The following is a 21293-nucleotide window of genomic DNA, read 5'->3' as shown; positions in this document are numbered from 1 at the left end:
TGCAGCCTGGTTATGCAAACATATCCTGACATTCCTCTAGATACTTTTCCTAGGCACAAATTCCAAGTAGTATTTTACATTGGCATGGTGCTGCTGATTAACTTGTCCACATGACCAGTGTGGCATCGTGGTTAAGTGTGGGGGACTCTAGTCTGGAGAACCAGGTTTGATTCTGCACTCCTCCACATGAGTAGTGGACGCTAATCTGGTGAACCGAGTTGGTTTCCCCACTCCTCCACAGGAAGCCAGCTGGGTGACCTTGGGCTAGTCACAGTTCTCTCTCAGAACTCTCTGAGCCCCATCTACCTCACAAGGTGTCTGTTGTGGGGAGAAGGGAAGGAGGATTGTAAGCCGGTTTGATTCTCCTTGAAAGGGAGAAAAAGTTGGTATATAAATACCAAATCCTCCTCCTCCTCCTCCTCCTCCTCTTCTTCTCTAGGACCCTCCCTTCCTCCTTTATCTTGGCCTTTCTCTAAAATTCACTTGTCTTCTCCTTCTCTTTCAGTACATGCCTTATTTGGTCTTGGACATCTTTGAGAAATACCCAGGGGTTCCTGGCCTTTTCCTGGCCTGTGCATACAGTGGGACGTTGAGGTAAGTCAGGATTAACAAGGGAATGAAAGGGGAAGGGCTGTGGCTCAGTGACAGAGCTTCTGCTTCGCATGCAGAAGGTCCCAGGTTCAATCCCCTGCATCTCCAGTTAGAGAGGATCAGATAGTAGGTGATGTGAAAGACCTCAGCCTGAGACCCTGGACAGCCACTGCCAGTCTGAGAAGACAATACTGACGTTAATGGGATGATGGACTGACTCAGTATAAGGTGGCTTCATCCGAACTGAGTGTTGTTTTTTAAAGACTCAGGGTCAATTGACACAATATTTTCTTTAGAAAGCTGAGGTTGGGAGCTTATTTTGTACAGATTGAGTATCCCTTATCCAGACGTTCCATAGCTGGACTGATTCGAAAACTGGACCCTTCGAACCGGCATGCGGGCAGAGCCGTGCTGCCTGCTTTCAGTGTTTCCTCTCATCTAATAAAATACAGTGTCCACTACATTGTAGGTGGAGACTGGAAGCCTGATGTTGTTAGTTTGTTGTTAGTTTGTTGTTTGTTTGTTGTAGCTCTTGTTTAACAGGTGATACAGGTATTCTGGTGAGATTGTTAACACCTTTGCTTTCTGATAGTTCCATGTACACAAATTTATTAAGAATAATGTTTAAAATTACATTCAGGCTATGTGTATAAAGTGTACATAAAACATAAATGGATTTGGGTCCTACCCCCAAGATATCTCATTACGTATATGCAAAAATTCCAAAATATTCCCATATACGGAAAGATCCGAAACGTGGACCACTTCTGGCCCCAAGCAGTCCGGATAAGGGAAGCTCAACCTGTACTTTCATCTTCAGCAAGCTCCAGGTGGAGAAAGGCTTGCAATGCAACCAGGTTGTGTTTAAAGCACCCCATACAGAAACACTAGTGGCTGTGTGGACGTCCACTTGGGATTTTATCAAATTTTGGGGCTGTGGATTTCCAATCCAAACTTTCCAGTTTCCCATATGGGCTCTGCGTGCTCACGATGAAAAGCTTTTTATCTTTCTGACTCTGCTGACAAACTGGATGCCCCCAGACTAGCCTGTGCTAGTCAGACCTCAGAAACTAAGCAGGGTCATCCCTGGTTAGTACTTGGATGGGAGACCACCAAGGGAGTCCAGGGTCGCTATTCAGAGGCAGACAAACCACCTCTGAAGGTCTCTTGCCTTGAAAACTGTACCAGGTGGCCATATTGGCTGTGATTTAACGGCACTTTCCACCACCACTAATAGGGTTGCCAACCTCCAGGTGGTGGCTGGAGATCTTCCTCTATTACAACTGATGTCCAACCAATAGAGATCAGTTGCCCTGGAGAAAATGGACACTTTGGCAATTGAAGTCAATGGCATTGAAGTCTTTGCCCTCTCTAAACCCTGTCCTCCTCAGGCTCCACCTCCAAATTCTCCAGGTATTTCCCACCTCGGAGCTGGCAACCCTAACCACTAATGGTGAGCCAGCATGGTGTAGTGGTTAAGAGCAGTGGTTTGGAGCAGTGGACTCTGATCTGGAGAACCGGGTTTGATTCCCCACTCCTCCACATGACCGGTGGAGGCTAATCTGGTGAACTGGATTTGTTTCCCCACTCCTCCACATGAATCCCCCACCTACCTCACAGGGTGTCTGTTGTGGGGAGGGGAAGGGAAGGTGATTGTAAGCTGGTTTGAGTCTCCCTTAAGTGGTAGGGAAAGTCGGCATATAAAAACCAACTCTTCTTCTTCTTCTTTTTCTTATCTGATACAAATTTGATGCTTGGAAGGGGAGTTGTGTGTGTCTCAATTGGTGCTGAAATGCCCTTTAAAGTATAAGTGATGGTTGTCATGCCTGATTCCCCCCCTCCCCGCAGCACGGCTTCGACCAGCATCAATGCCATGGCTGCAGTTACCGTGGAGGACCTTATCAAGCCTTCTATGCCAAACTTGTCACCGCGGAAACTCACCCGAATCTCCAAAGGGCTCTGTGAGTGAAGACGGGAGTGCAGGGGTCATCCTTTCCCTTGGAAATGGAGCAGGGTTTGGGAAGGTTGAGGATTGTCCTTTGTTCTCTCTGTGTAGACGTGCCAGGACACAACCTGTACGAATGAAACACGTAACCGAGATGATGTGAAAGGTGGGAAGTAGGATTGCCAATCTCCAGGTGCTAGCTGGAGATCTCCTGCTATTACAACTGATCACCAGAGATCAGTTCGCCTGGAGAAAATGGCTGCTTTGGCAACCCTACCCCCCCCCCCCCACACACACACAGACATAAAGAAATCACCTACTCATTAGTATCCACTGAATGCATCCTTGGCTTTTCCATTAACAAAATGACTAGAAAAACCATTGTCTCCTCTTGTGGGGGCACAGGCAGTGTCTACGGTTGCCAACCTCCAGGTACTAGCTGGAGATCTCCTGCTGTTACAACTGACCTCCAGCTGATAGAGATCAGTTCCCCTGGAGAAAATGGCCATTTTGACAGTTGGACTCTAGGGAATTGAAGTCCCTCCCCTCCCCAAACCCCGCCCTATTCAGGCTCCTCCCCCCAACCTCCTGCCGGTGGCTCAGAGGGACCTGGCAACCCTATGTGGAAAGTGTTGCACAATAGAATTTGCACACTAGTAGAGGATCAGTCAGTGCATCGAGCTTTGTAGAGAAGTCTTTTGTCCAGGGTGGTGTCTCTGTAAAGCTCTGTGCCATAGAACATGAAATGCACAAGACTTGGTATGCGATTGGCTGTGCACCGATTTGCAAGTGAACCGTGCATTTTGCACCACACGCTGGTGCCAGCTGGTATTGCAATCGCTGTGGGGACGTTTGCATCAGTGATCCTGGCACCAGGTGGTCCCTTTTGGGTTTTACAAGTCCCAGCTCTTTCTCCTCATCCTGCCTTCTCCAACAGCAGGCAATGTAGATCAGCACGCTGTTAAGGTCAGAATGCCCTTCCGTCTGCTGTGCTTTCAGGAAGGTTTCTTCATTGCTCAAGAGAGACAAGCAAATGCTTTTGTTCCATGGATATGGTGGAGACGCTAGCACATATTTTGCTCCATTGTGAACATTATGATGATGCCAGAAATCGTTTAATTACTCCCCTCCTATCTCAATTTGTACACTCTTACACCTCTGAGGCCTCCTTGGCCCTGTGTTGTTCCACATCTTTATAAATGATTTGGATGAAGGAATAGAGGGGATGCTTATTAAATTTGCAGATGATACTAAATTGGGAGGGGTAGCAAATACGGTAGAAGACAGAGCCAAGATGCAGGATGATCTTGACAGGCTGGAGAAGTGGGCTAGAACTAATAAAATACGCTTCAACAAAGACAAATGTAAAGTTCTGCATTTAGGTAGGAAAAATCAAATGCATAATTATAGGATGGGGGAGACTTGTCTGAGCAGTAGTGTGTGAGAAAAGGATTTTGGGGTCTTAGTAGACCAAACACTGAACATGAGTCAGCAATGTGATGCGGTAACTAAAAAGGCAAATGCAGTCTTGGGCTGCATCAACAGAAGTATAGTGTCCAGATCACGCAAAGTGATGGTATCGCTTTACTCTGCTCTGGTTAGACCTCAACTAGAGTACTGTGTTCAGTTTTGGCCACCACAATTTAAGAAAGATGTAGACAAGCTGGAACGTGTCCAGAGGAGGGTAACAAAGATGGTGAGGGGTCTGGAGACCAAGTCCTGAGGAAAGGTTGAAGGAGCTGGGTATGTTTAGCCTGAAGAGGAGAAGACTGAGAGGGGATGTGATAAGCATGTTCAAGTACTTGAGGGGGTGCCATATAGAGGGTAGTGCCGAGTTGTTTTCTGTTGCCCAAGAAGGTCGGACCAGAACCAATGGGTTGAAAGTAAATCAAAAGAGTTTCCATCTAGATATTAGGAAGAATTTTCTAACAGTTAGAGCGGTTCCTCAGTGGAACAGGCTTCCTCGGGAGGTGGTAAGCTCTCCTTCCCTGGAGGTTTTTAAGAAGAGGTTAGATGGCCATCTGTCAGCAATGCTGATTCTGTGACCTTAGGCAGATGATGAGAGGGAGGGCATCTTGACCATCTTCTGGTCACTAGGGGTGTGGGTGGGGGAGGTAGTTGTGAATTTCCTGCATTGTGCAGGGGGTTGGACTTGATGACCCTGATGGTACCTTCCAACTCTATGATTCTATGAATATCAAGTCAAGTTTATTAATACTGTTAACTGACCAATCACGTGCCAACACATCAAAGTTTCCAGACACAATAGTTTTGCCCTGCAGACTGCCCGTACATATAAAAGTGTAAGGTCAATAAAAGCAACCCCTGGTTAAAATTATCATATTAAAATTGATAAAATTGTAAAATATTCTAACTATCATTCTCTAATAAAGCTCTGCGTTTTTTAATAGCAACAGCGCAGAACTTGGCAGTTTGGAGCGTAAGCTGAGGGTCTTCTCCTAATAGGAGCTTCTTTGCCAAATTGATTTGTATACTCTTACACCTCTGAGGCCTCCTTGTAGAATATCTATTGGAAGACAGGGTGACTTATATTTCATATACCGTAGCAAAAATTTGCTCTTATGTTTTCTGAAAATGGAAGCCATTTATGAAGAACAAAGACCTTATGGGCAAACCTTCAGATTAATTAGGATGGATTAGATGCTATAAGCGGGAGCTGTATAATTTTATCATAGGATGTATATTTTATATTTTATGCTGGCCTTTGGCTGTAATCAATAAATGATTGAAATGATTGGTTCAGGTCAGAATAAAGAGCAACGTCGTTACAACGGAGTGTGCAGCAGCTAGCTTTTGAGTGGTACTTCCGACTAAGCAAATGTCAAAATGTATAGAGGGAAGGACCAATCAGAAACTTGCTGGGAGTCACCTGACCATATGGAGTGAATTAGGGTTGCCAACCTCCAGGTAGTAAGCACAGAGTAAGGCTGAAGAAACTTACAATCACTATATCAGGGGTCCTCAAACTACGGCCCGCGGGCCGGATCCGGCCCGTCAGGGTCCTGAACCCGGCCCCTTAAAAAAATTGCAGCCGCAAGGTAATGCTGGGAGGAAGTGACGACCGGTCACTTCCTCCCAGCTCCCTACACACGGGAGGGCCCCTCTCCCGGGGCGGCCGTGGTGCCGCACTCCAGCCACTTGCCCTGCCTCCTCATCGCTGCGGAGCGGGCGCGAAGAACAGGCATCGGCCGGCTGCACCGAGGAGCCCACCGAGCGCTGCACCGAGCGCAGTGGCTGAGGGCCACCCAAGCAGCAGCCCCGGCATGGTGCGGGGGGGGGGGGGAGCCAGGCAGGCAGGCAGGCAGGCAGCTGTCGGCTGGAGGGGGCGGGCAGGCAGGCGGCGGCGACCGGCGAAGCGCTCCCAGCTCGGACGCCCTGCACCCACCTCCCCCCGGAGCAGGGGGGGAGGAGGAGGAGGAAGAGGGCCGGGAGGGTCGCTGCCCTCCCCGTCCAACCTCCCACCGGCGCTGCGCGGCTCGCTTGGCGCACGATCTCCAAAGCAGGCAGCAACTCCGGAGGACACGCAGGCAGCCGGTTCGGGCTTCCTGCCTGCGCCCCGGGTAGGGTGGGAGTGTGAGAGGAAACTGGCGCGGAGGCATTCCCGAGAGCTGAGGGGCGCCCATTTGCAAATGCCAACAACCGCAACACTTTGGGCTATGGAAGGGACCACCGTTTCGAGGCTGAGCCGAGGCGTGCCTACGTGAAAGCAAAGCCTGGATGGGAAGGGGTTGGAATAGGGAACACCACACGACCCCTCGGGATCCCAGCCAACCCTCACTGGAAAGCGAAGCCCCGAACTTTGCAGTGGAACTTTCTTCCGAATTGAAGCCTGCGCAGGATTGAAACCGAGCTGGCCCCGGAGCGAGTCTGGCCCTGCTCTCAAGCCGCCAGGGGTTGCCTTCCCACCCCCTCAGTAGCTCAACAGCCAGGCGAGGTTTCCCCAACGGAGCGGAGCCTTCGGGTCTTGATAGGCTAAAACGGGGCAGGCTTCATCCCGGGGAAAAACTGTAGCAAACTTGAGCAGGGAAATGTCCACAAGCCTGTTTGGGGGCTCCATGGTAGAGCACCTGCTTGACAAGCAGAAGACCCAGGTTCATTTCCCCGCATCTCCAGCTAAAAGGGTCAGGTAGTGGGTGATGTAAAAGAGAAGCTGCTGCCAGTCAGAGTAGACAATACTGACTTTGATGGACCAAGGGTCTCGTTCAGTAAAGGCAACTTCAGGAGCGTTTATGAGAAAAGAGTGCTGCCCTCTTTGGCTTGTCAGTATTGCAGGCATAATCCCCTGCTTGAAGGCCCATACTTCCAATTGAAATATTATAAGTTTATGTTGATTAAAATTGTTCTTCGTTTTAAATATTGCATTGTTTCTCTTATTTTTGTGCACTACAAATAAAGTATGTGTAGTGTGAATAGGAATTTGTTCATATTTTTTTCAAACTATAGTCTGGCCCCCAACAGTGTTTGAGGGACAGTGAACTGGCCCCCTGTTTAAAAAGTTTGAGGACCCCTGCACTATATGAAGCAAAGTGTATTAAAGTGCATGAGGTGACTATAAATAAATAAATAAATGCATACATACAATTTCACTAAACAGTCCAAAAGGTACAAGTATCAAAGTTCTTAAGTAGAAGCTGGAACGATGTCTTCATGTCTATTTGTTGTTGCAGGGGGACAATCGTTTCATTTCTTCCTCAGCCCCATTTCCTACATATAAGGACTGTTTAGTGAAATTGTATATATGCATTTATTTATTTATTTATTTATAGTCACCTCATGCACTTTAATACACTTTGCTTCATATAGTGATTGTAAGTTTCTTCAGCCATACTCTGTGCTTATTTCCTAACTTTTGGTAACAGTACAGTGGTGTTTATTTTGGTTGCTCAACCTCCAGGTAGTAGCTGGAGATCTCCTGCTGATAGAGATAGGTTCACCTGGAGAAAATGGCTGCTTTGGCAATTGGATTCTATGGCATTGAAGTCCCTCCCCACCCCAAACCCCGCCCTCCTCAGGCATCACCCCAAAAACCTCCCGCCAGTGGCAAAGAGGGACCTGGCAACCCTAGAGTGAATTGATTAAGGGGGTTTAAGGCTGGGCTTCTTTGCCGTGGGATGTCTCTGTGGCTCCAGACATCAGAGCCGAAAGGGCTTGTTATGACCCTTAGCATAACCACGGGAAACATTTTCTGGGCCAGTTCTGAGATTACAGGAATGGTACGGATGTAGTTCCACTGGATTTGCTCCTCCCACTGTTCCAGTTGTATGGGGATAGGAGAAAGTGTTCAGGCTTTTTTGCAATGAAAACCCTCCCACAGCTTTTTTCACATTTTTGATGGAAGAAATTATGTTATGATAGCCATCGTGGTGTAGTGTTTAAGAGTGGCGGACTCTAATCTGGAGAACTGGGTTTGATTCCCCACCCTTCCACATGAAGCCTGCTGGGTGACCTTGGGCCAGTCATGGTTCTTTTCGAACTCTCTCAGCCCCACCTATAGGGTTGCCAACCTCCAGGTGGTAACTGTATGAAAAAGGCAGCACGTGGCTCAAAAGATAAAAAAATCATAAATAATAATGATAATGATAACTGCAATTTTAATATAGAATTTGTATTAATTCTAATTAATACAAATTCTATATTAAAATTGCAGTTATCTTTATTATTATTATTTATGATTTTTTTAATCTTTTGAGCCACGTGCTGCCTTTTTCATACAGTTGTCACTATTTCAGCATAGGTTTCTTAGCCTCCAGGTTTCTCAACCTGCTATTACAACTGATCTCCAGTCGATAGAGATCAGTTCACCTGGAGAAAATGGCCGCTTTGGCAATTGGACTCCATGGCATTGAAGTCCCTCCTCTCTTCAAAACCCACCCTCAGGCTTCGCCCCCAAAATCTCCAGGTATTTCACAACCCGGAGCTGGCAACCTTACCCACCTACCTCACAAGGTAGGTTTCAAAACCAGTGTAGAACGGTGCAGAGAGCCAGCATGGTGTAGTGGTTAAGAGTAGTGGACTCTAATCTGGCGAATTGGGTTTGATTTCCCACTCTTCCACATGCAGCCTGCTGGATGACCTTGGGCCAGTCACAGTTCTCTCTGAACTCTCTCAGCCCCACCTATCTGACAAGGTGTCTGTTGTGGGGTGGGGAAGGGAAGGCGATTGTAAGCCACTTTCAGACTCCTTAAAGGTAGAGAAAAGCAGCGTCTAAAAACCACCTCTTCTTATTCTTCTGTATTTCTAGCCCTGATCTATGGTACGTCATGTATCACCGTCGCCGCGCTGTCCTCGTTACTAGGAGGTGGTGTGCTCCAGGTAATCATTACCCATGCAAAGGTAGCAAATGCACTAACACTGTCGGTAGCCTTCTATTTTTGGAAAGCATTACCGTGCCCTGTTCGCATGTGTGTGTGTGTGTGTGCCGTCAAGTCACAGCTGACTTGTGGGCGCCCTGTAGGGTTTTCAAGGCAAGAGATGTTGGGAGGGAGGTGGGGCTGAGAGAGTTCAGAGAGAGCTGTGACTGGCCCAAGGTCACCCAGCAGGCTTCTTGTGGAGGAGTGGGGGATCGAACCCGGTTCTCCAGATTAGAGTTTGCCGCTCTATATCACAGACACTTTACAGGTCTATCCTCCCCTTTTAACACCATTAAGCCAGTAGCCATGAATGCATCTGGTCACAGAAAATCCCATAAATTGATAAGTTACTGCATGAAGAATATACTCCCCTTTGAATATACTCCCTCTCATTGGGTGGTTCTGATTGTTTAGGGTTGCCAACCTCCAGGTGTTGGATGGAGATCTCCCGTTATTACAACTGATCTCTAGGTGACAGAGATCAGTTCCCCTGGAGAAAATGGCTGCTTTGGCAATTTGACTTTATGGCAATGAAGCCTCTCCCTGCTCCAAACCCTGCTCTCCTCAAGCCCCACCCCCAAAATCTCGAGGTATTTCATAACCTGGAACTGGCAACCCTAAGAATGCTAAGGTTATGACAGAGGACGGGGTAACCTCGCTGAAGGACATGAGAACCTGTGGTCTATGAACCCTCTGGGTCAATTGTAAGACATATGAGAGTTTTCACATGATGGCAACATCCGACTGAAGAAGCACATGCGAAACGAATACCAAACCGGAGGTGTCGTCTCGGCTTCCTTCATCCTTTCCTTGATATATCAAGTGCACCACAGAAACTCTTTACCACTTGTTAGTGGAACATTTTTCTTACTTTGTTTGAGGGCAGCTTGCCCGTTTACATGTATTTTGCTTTGGGTGTACTTAACTTGTGTTGAATTGATTATATGCATGAAGTAATGCTTTTTCTTTTTTGTTCATAATTATATTGCCAAAATTATACTGCCAAGTTCTTCAGCAACTGTTTTCATTAGCAATTAATACAATATTTACATTATTGTGAGCCTTCGTGCTGCTGTTTTCACAACCTCGTTATTTTCAGCATAGGTACTGTATTTGTTGAGAGTACCTGGAGGTTGGCAACTCTACATTGTACCCCCACCGAGGCCCCTCCCCTCTGCAAACCATCCCCTCCCCGCGCTCCGCCCCCAAATCTCCAGGAATTTCCCAACCCAGAGTTGGCAACCCCTGGTGACAGCCTTGTTTTCTATTGCTCCACAGGGTTCCTTCACTGTCATGGGAGTTATTAGTGGCCCTCTGCTTGGAGCGTTCATCTTGGGGATGTTCATACCAGCTTGCAACACATTGGTGAGTTCCTGCAACTTGAGTGTGTTGAATGATCTTCTTCGTTGTCCAACAAAAGGGTATTGGAAGGATTTCCAGGTGAACTGATCTTAGTTGTAATAGCAGGAGCTCTCCAGCTAGTACCTGGAGGTTGGCAATCCTATGGAAGGAGGAGGATTAGGGCTGCCAGCTCCAGATTGGGAAATATCTGGAGATTTTGGGGGGTGGAGCCTGAGGAGGGTTTGCAGAGGGGAGGGACTTCAATGCCATAGAGTCCAGTTGCCAAAGCGGCCATTTTCTCCAGGGGAACTGATCTCTAGCAGCTGGAGATCAGTTGTAATAGCAGGAGATCTCCAGCCACCACCTGGAAGTTGGCAAACCTAAAGAGGATGCACCGTGGAGACACTTGGGGCCTCCCTGTGCCCATAGCAACCTGCTCAGACATTTGCAAAGTATTTTTTTAGGCATCAGGCCCTAAATTTATACCAAAAAATGACCCCTAGGTACCATTCAAATCCAAAGATAGAGATTTGACATGGAGCGGACAATTGGGATTGTGGATGATAATTGAGGTTGTTTAGCAACTATGAATTTACACCTCTGCAGATTGGTGGTAGCCAGTGCTGTACTCTCTAATTCAGGGGTTCCTAACAGGGTGCCCTTTTGAACCATGGCACCTGCTGACATCTTTCCTGATATCCACCAAGAGTTTTTAGTAAGTGGGTGGAGCTAGATGGGGCTTTTTCCCAGCAAGGCTTCTGATCGGCCATTGGAGTTTGATTTGGCTGTGCAGATTTTTAAAAATGTTGCTTTGGGGGCAGGATCTTCACTGTTTGACTCAAGATAAGCTGCAGCAGCCGTTTTGTGCCTGGGTCTTCCTCCTGTGGCAGCAATTTTGTGGCACCGATTTTTTTGCCTCTGCCCACCATGCTGTGTCAGAATTCCAAAGATGCCCACAGGCTCTAAAAGGTTGGGTACCCCTGCTCTAATCCTCTGTGAACTGTGGTTTCTTTTGTCCTTCTAGGGGGTTTTCTCTGGTCTAGGGGTTGGCTTTGTGATCTCCTTCTGGGTAGCTGTGGGGGGCACCATCTACCCACCGAGTCCTGCCACTATGGGTGTTCTCCCATCCTATGGAGACTTTTGCCCGCTCTACAATGCTTCTGAGGGATTGAATGGCACCATTGGGTTTGGGCCGCTGCCCCCGCAAAACACCTCAGAACCCTTGGAAAGGTGAGACACGGGGAAGGGGGAGATGGAAGTGACATTTCTTTCAGTTATTATTAAATGGTAGTGGTAATATTGAGACTGGGAAGGGCAGCCATGAAGGAGCTAGAAAAGATTCTGAAGTGTAAGGATGTGTCACTGGCAACCAAGATCAAGTTAATTCATGCCATCCTATTCCTATGTATGGGTGTGAAAGCTGGATATTGAAGAAAGCTGATAGGAAGGAAGTGGATTCCTTTGAAATGTGGTGTTGGAGGAGAGCGTTACGGATACCATGGATGGCCAAAAAAAAAAAAACACACACACAAATCAGTGGGTCATAGATCAAATCAAGCCTGAACTGACCCTAGAAGTGAAGATGACTAAACTGAGGCTAAAATGACTAAACGCTTATGGCAACCCTATGAATCAAAGTCCTCCAAAATGTCCTATCTTTGATAGCCTTGCTCAGATCTTGCAAATTGAGGGCTGTGGCTTCCTTTATTGAATCAATCCATCTCTTGTTGGGTCTTCTTCTTTTCTTGCTGCCTTCAACTTTTCCTAGCATGACTGTCTTTTCCAGTGACTCTTGTCTTCTCATAATGTGACCAAAATATGACAGCCTCAGTTTAGTCATTTTAGCTTCTAGGGTCAGTTCAGGCTTGATTTGATCTATAACCCACTGATTTGTTTTTTTGGCAGCCCACGGTACCCGTAACACTCTCCTCCAACACCACATTTCAAAGGAATTTACTTTCTTCCTATCAGCTATCAGCATCTGGGAGACCCAGGTTGAAATCTGTAGTCTGCCATAGAGGTTTGCTGGGTGACCTTCGGCCAGTCACTCTTAGCCAAAAGTGAGGGTAAACTGGGGTGGAGGGAGCGAAATGTACTATTAAACAGATTGATCTTGGGGAAAGGCAGAAGCAACACCAGTATGGCTCTAGATTGTTGTGGGTAGATTTTAGCCTCAGTTTAGTCATTTTCTCTTCTAGGGTTGTGGGTAGATTTCCTGGTGAACGAAAGAGAAGCATCCATCATTAGGGTTGCCAGGTCCCTCTTCACCACCGGCGGGAGGTTTTTTTGGGCATGGAGCCCATGGAGAGCGGGGTTTGGGGAGGGGAGGGACTTCAGTGCCATAGAGTCCAATTGCCAAAGCGGCCATTTTCTCCAGGTGAACTGTTGTAATAGCAGGAGATCTCCTGCTAGTATCTGGAGGTTGGCAACCCTATCCATCATGGCAGCCTTTCCAAAAGCCGCAGTGATCTGCTCTAGCCCTGAGGAGCCATTGGGCCCAGTTGATAAATAAATGGTGCTATATGCATAATTGATTGTTGTTGTTCATACATATTATGGCTTTTGATGAGATCATCTTCACAGCGTCTCAGCTGTAATTTTAGGAACCCTTTTGTTGGGCCACTTCCCATGTGCTTTATGATGTCACTTCCTTTTCAGGCTAGCCATTGCAGATGACTTCTATGCCATATCATACCTATACTATGGTGCCTTGGGAACCCTGAGCACGGTCATCATAGGGATTCTGACAAGCTGCCTAACAGGTACTGGGTGGTGTGTGGGCGTTAGACTTCTCTAAAAAAAACACGGCTAGAAATGAATTTCAAGGAGAAGGTCGTATTTCAACTGTATAGTATCCCTTCCCCCTCTTTGGAAACATCTATAACAGGGGTGTCGAACTAATTCGTTACGAGGGCCAGATATAGGGTTGCTAACCTCCAGGTGGTGGCTGGAGATCTGCTATTACAACTGATCTCCAGCCGATAGAGATCAGTTCACCAGGAGAAAATGGCCGCTTTGGCAATTGGACTCTTAGGCATTGAAGTCCTTCCCCTCCCCAAACCCCGCCCTCCTCAGACTCTGCCCCAGAAGCCCCCCACCAGTGGCGAAAAGGGACTTGGCAACCCTACCGTCAACCCTATCAGTTCCCCTGGAGAAAATGGCCACTTTGGCAAGTGGACTCTATAGCACTGAAGTCCCTCTCCTCTCCAAACTCTGCCTTCCTCAGGCTCTACCCCCCAAATCTCCAGGTATTTCCCAACCCAGAGCTGGCAACCTTAGCTGGATATGGCATAAATGTCACTTGGTTGGGCCGGGCCATGCCTCACCAGCCCAGATCGGGAGGGGGAAGAGGCGGCTGCCTCATATGGCTTGTGGGCTGGATAAGAGCTCTCAAGGGTCCGGCTCACAGGCAGTATGTTTGACACCCACTATAGCCTCATCTTGTATTCTCTGTTACTGCATCAGAGACACCCATGAAAATGGACAGGCTGAGACAGAGTGCTTGAAAGAACTTCACAGCTGAAGCTATGGAGCCATTTTGCAAGTTAGAAAGGCCACTGGCGGGGCAGCTGTCAAAGCTCAAACTCTGGCAGGTCAACCGTTTGTGGTCTGCGTGGACATCTTCCCTCAACATCTCCGGTTTTATTCCAGGCCCTTCAAAAAGAAGCACCAAGCTGCCCGGCGTCCTGTGGTGGGATGTCATGAAGCAGACCTCCTCCATCTCACCAGAGGAGCCAAGGAAACCTTTTGCCAAGGTGAACGGAGGGGGAAAGTAAGGTGTGGGCATATTGTGAGGGGAGACAAGTAGTCGGGGAAGGTTCCAACAAGTGATTTGAACACAGACCTCTCTCTTTGAGCGGGCTTTTAAAAGATTTCATACAGCTAGGGTTGCCAACCTCCAGGTATTAGTTGGAGATCTCCTGCTACTCCAACTGTTCTCCAGCTGATAGAGATCAGTTCAACTGGATAAAATGGCCACTTTGGCAATTGGACTCTATGGCATTGAAGTCCCTCCCCTCCCCAAACCCCACCCTTTTCAGGCTCTGCCCAAAAAACTTCTCACCAATTGGGGGGACATGGCAACCCTACATACAGCGCCATATGTATATCCTAGACAATATGAAGATCGTTTGGAAGTTTTACAAATTGACGGTGCATTTTTAAAAAAATTAAAAGATTTTTAAAAATTCAGAGTGGTGTATTCACAATGGCACAGTCACCAGCTGATCGATCTTGTGCCTATTTACTTATTTATTTATTTACGTTACTTATAGTCTGCCTTTCTCACTGGGACTCGAAGCGGATTACACAGAGTGAGTCAATACAATCGATGAATGGGACATTCAATACATAATGCAATAGGGTTAGGAAGAAGAAGAAGAAGAAGAAGAAGAAGAAGAAGAAGAAGAAGAAGAAGAAGAAGAAGAAGAAGAAGAAGAAGAAGAATTTTTCTTGGCCCCCGCATTGCCGGAGGTGGGCAAGAGGGTGGGGGGAAACCTTGGGTACGAAGAGAGCCGGTGCCCCCAGCTTAGCCTCCCTCCTTCAGCCACTCCAGAGAGAGAGACTGCCTCCAGAGGTTGGAGCCCCAGTTAAAGAATAACCTCTGTAAAGAAAAGCAGGATACAACTGTGTAAATGAAAATAAAGGCTCCATAAATCCATCCAGGTGAGCAGCAGGAGACGGAGGGACTGTGGCTCAGCGCTAGAGCATCTGCTTGGCATGCTGAAGGTCCGCGGTTCAATCCCCTGCATCTCTAGTTAAAGGGACTAGGCAGGTAGGTGATGTGAAAGACCCCTGCATGATACCTTGGAGAGCCGCTGCTGGTCTGAGTAGACAATACTGACTTCGATGGACCAAGGATCTAATTCAGTATAAGGCAGCTTCATGTGTTCAAGAAGAAGAGTTGGTTTTTATATGCCGACTTTCTCAACCTTTTAAGGAGAATCAAACCAACTTACAATCTCCTTCCTTTCCTTTTCCCACAACAGTCACCTTGGGAGGTGGGTGGGGCTGAGAAAGTTCTGAGAGAACTGTGACTGAAGTTCCTGCAGGATGGGAGTAATATGTGTGCTCCATCCAGCTCCTGATAATAGCCGAACTGCGGCATTCTGCCCCAGCTGCCGTGCCTAGCCAGCTTCTGGTGCTAACAGACAGAACTGACGAACTTGTCTTGAGCTCAGCCTTGGAAAGAAATGGATCATTTTAAAAAAGACTGCAAAACGTTTAAATCCAGCATTTGTCAGGATAGAGATTTTGGCCGTTTATGCTTGGTAATTAGCAGCGTGTTCCAGGCTGAAGTGCCCCGCATATTTTTTTGAATTCTTTACGCTGAACTGTCATTCCAGCCATAATTGCAAAGCCGGCGCATACCTGCTTTACATTTCTTAAGAGCCCTTTTAATGCGACTTTTTGTATTTGCTCCGCCCCTGCATGGAAGCATTTACTGAAGGAACCATGAAAAATCACCGTCGCGGCTTAGCTATGCAAACGACGATTGCTAATGGCTATGCAAACGAAGGAACGAAGAAGCAAGTGAGTGGGGAAGTGGAATTTGTTTGACTTTCTCCTCTTGCACTGGGTCCGTGAACCATCATTTTAAAAAGCAGCTTTGAGTGAGCATCAAAATCGACCCTGCATAAATGGCCTTTGACATCGCGGCTACTGACCAATCAGTGCAGTGTACCGTCAACTGTTTCTGTAAATCTGCAGGAGTTGTTTCCCCTAAGCTGAATCCTGGAGAGGGGTCTGGCCAGATCATGGGAAATGTTCTTCCAGTTCATAGCAGCTGCTGTCTTAAGAAACATTTGTGTACACCCACAAAATGCTAATGTCTCTAGCCAACGCAATATTCTGTGCTCGTGTACTGTGAGCACAGAATCCTACCATAGAGATTGCCTTGCTGGTGGGTGGTATGAAGGTGACTGGTTGTCTTATTCTTGGCATTTCTCACTTGCTGCACAGGTTTCTGGGGGTTCTCCCAGTCCGCAAAAGAAAGCTTCCCTGGCGACTGGGTTTTTGGCTGACGAAAAGGCTCCGACGGCCAAGGTGGAGCATGCATCTTCGAAGAGCTCTGAGGAGTCCCTCTGTCTGTGCAGCTCCCTGGAACATGGCTGTTTGCACCTGCTTAGAGAGACTGATGTGTAGGTGGCTAAAGCTTCTGGTGGAGAGAGGCCACCCTGGACCCTGTGCACTGGAGAAGACCCTTCTTCAAGCAAGAGATGTGGACAAGGGGGTACCTTCAGCCAAACCAAGCTACCACCTCTGAAGAAGGGTGGTTTTTTTAACAGAGGGGGAGGATAGTGGTTTTTTTAAATCAAGATTTGGCCAAGTTATTTGAACCCTCCTGTTAAGAGAGCCAGCGTGGTGTAGTGGTCAAGAGTGGTGGTTTGGAGCGGTGGACTCTGATCTGGAGAACCAGGTTTGAGTCCCTGCTCCTCCACATGAGCGGCGGATGCTAATCTGGTCAACCGGGTTGGTTTCCCCGCTCCTACACTCATGACCTTGGGCTAGTCACAGCTCTCTTTGAGCTCTCTCAGTCCCACCTACCCCACAGGGAGTCTGTTGTGGGGAGGGGAAGGGAAGGTGATTGTAAGCCAGCTTGATTCTTCCTTAAGTGGTGGAGAAAGCTGGCATATAAAAACCAACTTCTTCTTCTTCTTCTTCTTCTTCTTCTTCTTCTTCTTCTTCTTCTTCTTCTTCTTCTACTTCTTCGCTCCCCCCACTCTTTAATGCAAGTGTTTCTTTGACTTGTAGAAGCACCACAAAGCATGTGCCAACTCTCGTTGGATGCCAAAGGGCTGCCAAATTAGGAAAACTCAGAAGTCTCTCTTGTGGGCTGGGCGCAGTGGCTACTGCTTAACTGAGGTTCGTTGTCTGTTCCAATGACACCACGCGATGCTTTCTCGCTTATCAGTCGTTCAGACAATGTAATCGCAACACGTTAACAACCCTGCAGGAATAACCATGCTCTTCATTGTGCTTGTTTTCAGCCTTTCCTGTCCTTCCTGTTTGGAACAGCTGCCCCATAATTCCTTGCAGAGCACGAGGATATTAACAGGACAATGCATTTAATAAGGTCATTCTAGCCACATTTTCTCTGCTCTGGAGGACCATAGTTGTAACTCTGAATTCATGTTCTGTCCAGGTTCTTGAATCTCCTTAAGAATATTGTCAAAGGCTTTCATGGTCAGAGTTCATTGGTTCCTGTAGGTTATCCTGGCTGTGTGACCGTGGTCTTGGTATTTTCTTTCCTGACATTTTGCCAGCAGCTGTGGCAGGCATCTTCAGAGGAGTAACACTGAAGAGAGAGGAGAGACATTGTCCTTCAGTGTTACTCCTCTGAATATACCTGCCACAGCTGCTGGCGAAACATCAGGAAAGAAAATACCAAGACCACGGTCACACAGCCCGGATAACCTACAAGAACTCCTTAGGAATGTTTGGAACTAATGCTGGTCTTTTTGATAGGGTTGCCAGGTCCCTCTTTGTCACTGGCAGGAGGTTTTTGGGGCAGAACCTGAGGAGGGCGGGGTCTGAGGAGGGGAGGGACTTCGATGTCATCGAGTCCATCGAGTCCAATTGCCAAAGCGGCCATTTTCTCCCGTTGAACTGATCTCTATCGGCTGGAGATCATTTGTAATAGCAGATCTCCAGCTAGTACCTGGAGGTTGACAACCCTACTTTTTGAGGAGCCAGTGTGATGGCCGTGAAAAAGGGAAACCCTAGGTTCAAATCCACATGGCCTCTTCCTCATCTTGATTGCTCCCAAACATGATGGAAAATGACATTAAAATTACTATTGCAAGGCACCTTTTATGCTAATGAATTATGATAAAAATAATTAATACCCTCATTCTGTAACAAATTATAAGAATATTGGTTTTAGGTGTTAGGTACTGCTTGGGAAAACACATTGGGTCATAGAGGCAATGTTATCGGATGAGGTTTAGCTGCAAGAAGCCACCCAGAAGGAGTTATTGTTAACACAAACTCTTGTGCTTGTGTGTCAATCATGCGCAATCATGCGCCTGGTTCTTATGAACTGGCACCTGGGTTGTATCACTTCGCACTGCAGGTAGGAGCTCATATGACTGAATACTTTTTAAAAAACCCTCTAGAGCCCCGTGGCGCAGAGTGGTAAGCTGCAGTACTGCAGTCCAAGCTCTGCACTCGGCCTGAGTTTGATCCCGACAGAAGTTGGTTTCAGGTAGCCAGCTCAAGGTTGACTCAGCCTTCCATCCTTCCAAGGTCGGTAAAATGAGGACCCAGCTTGCTGGGAGTAAAGAGAAGATGACTGGGGAAGGCACTGGCAAACCACCCCGTAACAAAGTCTGCCTAGGAAACGTCGTGATGTGACGTCACCAGGTGCTTGCACAGGGGACCTTTACCTTTTACCTACACAGAAAACTAACATGTTAGGGGAAGTGGTTTACACGCTTAGGGCTGTTTAGCTTAGAAAGGGGAGACATGGTAGAGGTTAAGGGGAGACATGATAGAGGAATATAAAATGATGCATGGTATGGAGAGAGTGGACAGGGAAAAGCATTTCTCCCTCTCTCATAATTCCAGAACATGGGGTCATGTGCTAAAGCTGGAGGGTGAGAGATTCAAAACAAGTAACACACAACACATTGTTAAATTGTGGAACTCCCTGCCCCAGGATGTAGTGATGGTTGCCAACTTGGAAGGCTTTAAGAGCAGAGTGGACGTGTTCATAGAGGATAGGGCTATCCATGGCTGCTAGTCAAAATGGATACTAGTCATGATGCATACCTATTCTCTCCAGTATCAAAGGAGCATGCCTATTATATTAGGTACTGTGGAACACAGGCAGGATGCTTCTGCAATCATCTTGTTTGTGGGCTTCCTAGAGGCACCTGGTTGGCCACTGTGTGCACAGACTGCTGGACTTGATGGGCCTGAGTCTGATCCAGCATGGCTTTTTTATGTTCTGTCAGGCCTGCTTTCCCCTGCTCTCAGCAGCCTGTCAGACTGAGAATGTTTTGGTTTTGGTTCCACCAGGTGCATCTCAAGGCTGATCCTGCTAACTGTTGAATTCCTGTTCCAGTGCTATCTCCCGTGGGAACGGCTCCTCGTTAGGATGGGGGTTGCTATGACTTGTTGTGACTAATGCTTTCCCATATAGGCCCTGTACTGTGCTACCAGTTCCCATTCGTGCCAATTTACCTGTTAGCTCTGTATACCTGTAGGTTTTCTAATAAATCAATTCTCTTTTGGACTACTGGTCTGTGGATGTTGTTTGTGGGATTACCACGGGGACAAATGCTCACATGTTCTTACAGTCTAGTCTAATCTTCTCCTTGATATGCTACCTTTTAATGAGCACAGCTGAAGTGACCTTGCTGGTAACTAGTTGGCCCCTGTGTGAAACAGGATGCTGGACTAGATGGACCGCTGGTCTGATCCAAAAGGACTTGCCTTATGCTCCCCTGTAGAGCTTGGAAACTAGGTGCCCCATGAGTCCTCCCAGGGTTGATGTGTGCTTTGAGTTTCTGCAATAATGGGCCACGAGGAGACTTCCTGCTTCAGCCAACAGCTGCATGCTTGATTGGAAACAGAGTTAGCATTGACTTTGTGCAGTATTCTGTTTGCACATTGCCTCCATTCCAAGAACGTCCCTGCTAGCCCCACCTCCCTTGGCAGAGGTGGTGGAATAAAGCAGCCACATATTTTATCTGTACACTACATGTCTTAGCCAGCTTCCAAGTCCTGTATCTAGATGCTACCAGCTGGATTTCCACACCAAACAGGGCAAACATTCGTGGCTTGTCGACATTTGGTTTTGAAATAGGGCCAATGGGATACTAGTGTGGTAAAATTCTATAATTCTTACTTGAAGTTAAATACAAAACAGCTGCTGACACGCAGCTCCCAAGTGCATCTCCTTTTTGTAGAGTATATACGGTAACTCAGGAAGGAGATGCACTTGGGAGCTGCAAGTCAGCAGCTGTTTTGTATTTAACTTCAAGTAAGAATTATAGAATTTTACCACACTAGTATCCCATTGGGAACCTGTTGACAGTGCTGCTGCAGAATGTTGAATTGAAATGGACTTGTATATGTAATTGACTTACTACAAAATGAATGTAAGTATGCTTTTCTATGTATTTATTATTAGTGGCTAAACCAGTATGATACCATTTTAAATAATATATTTATATGTAGGATGCAATGTGGGGCTGAAGAAACGAATGTGAAACGGCCATCCCCTAGCTTTTGGATTTATACCTACTATTGGATATCCTGCTGAACTGATTAATTTTGAAACTCAAAAGAGGACTTTTTGCCTCTAGATACACACCAATAGACTGTTTCATGCTTACCTGTATATTTGTATATAACCAGTCACTTAGTTGCTAAGTTTTCATGTTGTAAATGTCAGCACTTGTGCCATCGAAAACCAACAGTCACACCAGGGGACTTAGTAGTCCAAAAGAGTATGTTTATTGGAATCATAGGCAAGCAGAGCATAGAGATCCAAAGAAAGCAATGGAGGGAAATGGCATGCACTTGATAATATAAGAACATTGAAAAAAGCGTTCAGCAACACAGTCTCATGCACTTCAAACAGTCTAGAGGCAACGCAGCTCCCAAGGGCACCTGCTAGCTTCAAAGGGGAGAGGAATGCAGTTTTGAGAAAAGAGTCCTTGAAGGAAAGTCTGGGAGAAAACGAAACTAGTAATACACAGCGAGCAGGCCTGACATTCTGCCCCCCTTAGGGCCCCCTCCCAACCTGTGAGGGGGATGGCTTATGGGGGTAGGCGGTGTGGAAGGCGCGCACTAGGTGCGGGGCGGAGACATCCTGTGCCCGAACCCATTCATCGTAGGCAGGGGGGAAGTGTTTCCAACTAACCAAGTATTGCAGAGAGCCGTGACGCATACAAGAGTCCAGGATCTTTGACACTTCAAAATGCTCCTCTCCCCCCCACCATCACAGGCTGCTCAGGAGGCGTTTCCGGGTGCCAGTTTGGGGCGGCGACGTGAGGCTTGAGGAGGCTGACATGGAAGACAGGATGGATACGCCT

General features: G+C 47.2%; 1 protein-coding gene across 1 annotated transcript in view; it reads left to right on the top strand.

Annotated features, from left to right (window-relative positions):
• Window positions 1–14024, top strand: part of SLC5A5 (solute carrier family 5 member 5) — a 53265-nt gene extending 39241 nt beyond the window's left edge. Inside the window, exons 8-14 of the mRNA XM_056844674.1 lie at window positions 506–594; window positions 2440–2552; window positions 8799–8869; window positions 10186–10272; window positions 11273–11478; window positions 12907–13010; window positions 13900–14024. Of these exons, the coding sequence (XP_056700652.1) occupies window positions 506–594; window positions 2440–2552; window positions 8799–8869; window positions 10186–10272; window positions 11273–11478; window positions 12907–13010; window positions 13900–14024 (795 nt within the window). The remainder of the gene's footprint in view (window positions 1–505; window positions 595–2439; window positions 2553–8798; window positions 8870–10185; window positions 10273–11272; window positions 11479–12906; window positions 13011–13899) is intronic.
• Window positions 14025–21293: the final 7269 nt, after the last annotated feature.

The sequence above is a fragment of the Euleptes europaea genome, chromosome 2 (assembly GCF_029931775.1).
Source record: "Euleptes europaea isolate rEulEur1 chromosome 2, rEulEur1.hap1, whole genome shotgun sequence".
NCBI classification, from domain to species: Eukaryota; Metazoa; Chordata; class Lepidosauria; order Squamata; family Sphaerodactylidae; genus Euleptes; species Euleptes europaea.
The sequence above is the reverse complement of the archived record's forward strand: the minus strand, read 5'-3'. Positions and strand labels throughout refer to the sequence as shown.